This window comes from Anas acuta, chromosome 9, assembly GCF_963932015.1.
Source record: "Anas acuta chromosome 9, bAnaAcu1.1, whole genome shotgun sequence".
Taxonomy (NCBI): Eukaryota; Metazoa; Chordata; class Aves; order Anseriformes; family Anatidae; genus Anas; species Anas acuta.
Window position 1 is genome coordinate 220704 of NC_088987.1, and position 6000 is coordinate 226703.

At 50.3% G+C, this 6000-nt stretch overlaps 1 protein-coding gene across 1 annotated transcript in view; it reads right to left on the bottom strand.

The window, feature by feature from the left end:
• WWTR1 (WW domain containing transcription regulator 1) overlaps positions 1–5687 on the bottom strand; it is a 66680-nt gene extending 60993 nt beyond the window's left edge. Inside the window, exon 1 of the mRNA XM_068691953.1 lies at positions 4824–5687. Coding sequence (XP_068548054.1) covers positions 4824–5215 — 392 coding nt within the window. The 5' untranslated portion in view covers positions 5216–5687. The remainder of the gene's footprint in view (positions 1–4823) is intronic.
• Positions 5688–6000: the final 313 nt, after the last annotated feature.

The following is a 6000-nucleotide window of genomic DNA, read 5'->3' on the forward strand; positions in this document are numbered from 1 at the left end:
CAAGCTTGCACTTTGTTCATAAAGTAACAAAACCAAGTTGATTTAATTTATTGTCTATACATTTGTTACACCGTTTTAATTAACCTTTATTTCCGAGTATTTTTGCTTCCATATGCTCCTTTGATAAAAACACAAATATATTACATTATTACAAACTTTTTTAATGTGGAATCTATTGCAGGTCTAATATAGCACCAACTATGGAAATACATCTATTAAAACTTTCAAGTCAAAAAAAAAAGAAAAAAAAAGAAAAAAAATGTCATGTCAGTAATGTTCCATGATGTACTTAGGAGCTAGTCATACAGAACTTTTCTTAGAAAGTGTATATGCTCTGTTTAAATAAATTTATATATAGATATTCATATACACTCCAAATACAGTAATTAAATCTTATATAAAAAGTCAAGACATACATGAAATATGATTGCACTTCATACAAATATATTAAATTGAGAAACTTAAAGCTGTGATGGCTGAAATGCAAGTTCTGACTGGAATCATAGGTATGCAATTCTAATGAAGCAGAACAGCCTGAAAAGTAACAGCTCGGATATGGTCTGGTGTCTGTGGCTTTTATTAGTTTGTCCCAGTAATGACTTTCAGTATCAGCAGTCCTTTAATAAAACTTATTAAATATTCTTGTGATTACCGATTCTGCTTTTCTACTGTACTTTTAAAAAAAAATAGATGCCTAATTTTTGGAGCATATTCAAATTTAGTTATATGCCTACCTTATAAGAAGCTTAGAAATATTTAGCAGTGAAATAAGACAGTTATTCCTTAACAATGTATAAGGTGAATTTCTGAAATCCTTCTGTCTTCCGTCAGGCACAAATCCTATCAAGGACAATGAACTAACGAGCAAATTTCTGTTTTGAAAGACAGCTTTCAAATTCCATTGGTTTTCTTGCTTGCATACAGTACCAGAGATTACTAAATCAAATATACTAATTAAGTTATGATTCTGAAAATGTTTTTAGTATTTTTAGTATTTTTGTACTTCATGTATTTCAAATGTTCATTTGCAGGAATTGAATCACCTAATTGCATATGCCTGAAGAGTTCTGGTGTTCATCCTCCCTCCTACCTGGCGGCAGTAGAACTTCTCTAGACAAAGCCCAAGCCCTCACGCTTTGCCAAGAGTGAGGTCTAGCCCTATCTCAAAACTGAGAGGCCAAAATTGCTCCATACATCGTGTTGGCCCTGTATAAGAAGGGAGCCAATTCTCAGCTGCACAAAAGTTAAGGAAGTTCTCTGGATTTGTAACAACATTATTGAAACAGAATTTGAACCACGGACTCCAGTTAAAGGAGCAATCAGATAGCACTTTAATGTTGTCAATCACAGCTCATGAATTTGGTTTTGATGTGTACATCCCAAAACTCAGTACTCCCTAAGAATCTTTGAAATGAGGCAGAAAGTTGAGCTATAGTTGACTATCCATTAAACAAACTCGTATTTTGTTTACGTGGTGTTTTGGCTTATCCATTAAACAAAACTCATGTTTTGTTTTGTGGTCAGAGCTTGGACTCGATGATCTTGAGGTCTCTTCCAACCTAGAAATTCTGTGATTCTGTGTGATTTTATCACAGCTTTCCTGTCTGTTAAGAACTTTAAAAGTCAGTAAACGTATGCATCAATACCATACAGACGTCATTAGCAGCAATGCATCTCAAAACTGTCTTGTGCAGTATAACTTACTTTTAACAAAGGAATAGTGGCGAGAAGAGCAGTTTGGGCAGCAGATGTAAGGAAACCACCAAGACCCCACCTGAGCAACCACTAGGTACAGGGGAAAAACACTGCCCAAAGCATGCATGAAAAGCTTTAAAAGCTCTGTTCTTTTGCAAACACCTCTCTCCAACACACAACACCAAGAACAGCAAGGATGCGTGGCTTCTTGGTTGGCACTGTTTTTCTACCAGGACCAAGGAAACTATACTGACGTGAGCCCCACCTTCCGGGGTCTGCCTCCTGCCCATTAGTAGTTGGTCATAAATGCGGACCAATATTGTAAGTGTCATATGAATAGATGAAGGTGTCAAATTTTTCATCACTTTTCAACTCAGCAGGGTAATGGTCTTGTGCACTGTCCTTCCCGTCTCCCACCTGTACTGTATGACCAGGCTCCCATGGTGGAGAAGTTCCTCTGCCCCACAGCACCTAGCAAATCAATGTGAAAACGATCGCGACCCTGCAGAACTACCATGAACTGCTCTCATGGAAGGACTGCATTTAGAAACCAGCTGGGCACTTCAACTATTTTTTTTTTTTGGGGGGGGGGGGGGGGGGGGGGGGGGGAGGAAGTATTTCCATAGCATTTATATTATTTTTTGTCTCAATGTCCTGCTGAACCTGTTCAGTAATATAAAATTGACCATGCATCAAATCAAGCTTTTCCACCAACAGAAACTAGCAGGAAAAACTTTGAACAGGTCAAGCAAATCAAACACTGAAAGAGACTAGCCTTCTTCCCCCTTGAAGAGAGTTTCATTGGCAAATACGTCCTGGAATGGCAAATGTTCACTGTAACATTTGAAGAAAAACAACACTGTATTAAGGATAACAGCCGCAACAAGTTTCACAAATCTGTTCAGTGCAAACACCATACTCTCTGTATTCTGTTTACCTTCTGGAATGAAATCACACCCTGATCAAGAAGCACTGTACACACACTGAGAAAACATTAAAACGTAAGTCTTCGCATTTGAAATATGAGGTTGCAGCACCTAAAAACAAATTGGTAGAAAGTAATACTTGAAAAATTCTTTTCAGTGAATATGTGTACACAGCTCAGCATGTGGATCGATACGCAACTGATATTCCCACTTACCAACATAAGAGCTACACAAGGCAGTTTGCCTGTCTTTCCAGAAATCTTTTTTATCAGAAATAAATCACACTTAAATTTTTTTTTTCCATGCATGCACACGGAGAAAAATGCTTTAGATAACATTGCTGTAAGCGAGTGTGTGTTTATTAGTCTGTTTTCCATCCCCCACTTCTGTGGCTTGGTATTTAATTACAGGGTGGAGTGGTCCCCAGGCTACTTATGTTTCTTCCAGCCACGGCCAGAAAACTTCTGCAGGAACAGACATGCATGAGTGTGATCACGACAAGTCCCGGCTGGTTCCTGGTCAACAGCGCTAACCATGGCTCACCACTGACTGAGAGGACCACTGCTGCTTTCTTCTAGTAGCTCTTGGAAACATGAGCTACACGTTCAAATAAGAGAAACTGCTTGCTAAACTTCAGCAGACCTTAAAGGCTTTAACAGGACCTAGTCTGGCTATGTGCTCTTCATTTCTTTCTCAATTTTTTTTTGCTAATGACTATTGAACAAATCTTTATCAGTATGCTGGAAATAAATAACTGTTTTTTTTTTTTTTTCAACAGACAGCACCTCAATATAGGTATGCTTGGTTTGACCAGATAGGATTTTCAAACTCATTGTCTGATATGAACTCTACATAATATTGCACAGTTTTAAATGATGCTTTCCATTAACAATCTTAAATTTCTGCAGAAAATGCTATTTTCAGCTGAAAGACATTACATAGCTTGCAAAACACTGCAACTCAAACATGACCGTTTCATTGGTAAGTATTACCACAAAATGCACCAAGTAATAAATACATTATTCCAATTAATTTTTAAAGAAATGAGAAAAGTTCTGTTGGGTCAATGAAACTGGGGAAACTATATAGACTAAGGTAACAAACGACACACACTATTAAACCTTATTTTATATTAAAAAGGATATTGTTAATCAGAGTATTGATGTTGACAGGATTTGAGAAAAACAGGAAAGATGCTTTGGGGTTTTATCCATAGCTATTTTAACAAGGGACTTGCATTTTTTGGCCTAAGCAACAAGAATTCCGCAGTTTGGAAAACACCATCTCTGTGCCAGAAATGCGTAGCGGGTGAAGGTGAAACCATGTGCGCACGCTTCGATATTTGGCAAAAGCTGAATGGCAGATGAAGACTACGTTATCTGATCTTCAGTCAGAGTTTGAAAACGCTTGCTGGTGAAGCCCTAGGAAGAATTTATGTAACACACTAGTTTGTGAGCAGTCTGTCGCGGTGCTCCTACCAGCAAGCCTCCTCTTCTCTGTCGTGCTCTATGGAGAAAAGCGCGCCCAAAGTACGGAGCAGCAACGTCTCCTTTACGTGATACCCCAGCTCAACGAAAGCCTGGTAAATCCAGACCCTGGGGAGCGTGCTCCCGGTGCTACACACCACACACCGCAGCGTACGGAACGGCGGCACGGGGAGGAACGCGTTTTCGCGCTGTGCCGGCAGCTCGGGGTGCGAGAGGCAAAGACGCAGACTCTGTACGGAGCAACTCGAGGTCTGGGCTCCTCGCGGGTCCCGCGGCCCCCGGCCCCGCACTCCCCCGTTTCTGCCCCAACGAGCTCCCAGCCCTCGCGGGGCCGCCACGCGCTGCCCACGTGCCGGCTGTCGCGCCCGGCCCGAGGGAGCTCCGCGGCCCCGGCCCCGGCCCCGGCCGCTCGGCTGCCGCCGGGTCAGCGGCGCCCTCTCGTCCGCACCGGCGCCGGGGCCGGGCGCCTCGCCCCCGCCGCGGTCGCAAACCGTCTCCGGGCCTACGGAGCCGCTTCCCCCCGAGCTCCCGACGCCGCCGGCGGGACGCTCAGCCGGGGCCGCTCGGCCGCCCCGCCGCGCCCCGCCCGCACGGAGCCCCCCCCCCCCCCCGCCTCCCCCTCCGCAGCGGGACCCGGCCCGGCCCCGGCGCCCCCCCGCCCTCCCGCTCCGCCCCGGGGCGGCGGCGGCGGCGGCTCGGCGCCGCGGGCACTCACTTGAGAAAGTAGCGCTGTCCCGTGTGCGTGAGAGCCATCTCCCAGCCGGGCGGCAGCGGCAGCTCGTCCGTCACGTCGTAGGAGCGCTGGCGGAGGTGCCCGTGCTGCGGCGCGGCGGCCGAGCCCACGAGAGAGGCGGGCGAGGAGTGGGAGCGGACGTGCTGCGCGGCGGCGGGCCGCGGCGGAGGGCCGCCCGAGTCCGTGCTCGACTGCCGCGAGTGCGAGCCCGAGTCGGGCTCCTTGAAGAAGGACTCGGGCAGGATCTTCTTCCTCCAGGAGCTGGGCTTGGGGTTCATGACGGCGTTGAACAGCGCCTCGAGCTCCGTGTCCAGGTCCTGCGTGACGTGGATCACCTGCTGCCCCGGCGGCGGGGCCGCGGGAGCGGGGTTCATTTTCCGCCCGTCCGCCCCGACGGCGAGCGCGGACGCCTCGGCGCGCGGGCGGTCGCCGGGGCCGGCCCCGCCGCAGGCCGCCGCCGAGGACGCGACGTGCCCTTCGGAGCCGGCCGAGCTGCTCCCCGGCAGCTGCGCCGCGGACAATGCCTCCGCGTCCCGGACGGCGGCGGAGTCCCGGGCGGCCGACGGAGGGGCGGGCGGGTCAGCCCCCGGGCGGCGCGCCGCCCTCCCCCGCGCCGGGCCGGGCCGGGCCACGCCGGGCTGCGGCGGGGCGAGGGCCGCGCCGGCCCCCTCCGCCCGCCCTCCGGCGGCCCGGCCCTCGTCCCGCCCCGCCCCGCCCGCGGTTATGCAACGGCCGCGGAAACTTCGGGTCCGCGGGGTGGCCGCGGGCGGCTTCCCGGCGTGGCGGCGCAAGGCCCGAGGGGCATTCCACGCAGCCGGGCTCTGTCAGCGCCACCGCTCCCGCTCCGCTCCGCTGCGGCCGCCGCCTCCCCCGTCCCGCCGAAGTTCGCGGAGGCCCTCAGGAAGGCGGCGCCAGGCGGGGCCCCGCTGGGCCGCAACCCCGCGGCTCCGGTGCCCGCCGGCCTGGCCCCGACCCGCGGCCGCCGCGGAGGGCCCGCGGGAGCGCCTGCCCCAGGCCCCGGCCCCGGCCCCCGCAGCCCGCCGTCGTGCCACAGGGCGAAAAGCGTCGCCTTCGTGCTCAGGGAGCCGTCGGGCGTGTTGTCACCTTAAGGCCACCGAGAGAACTTCTGTCAACCTCGTTAGCTTTGTTTTTAACCCAT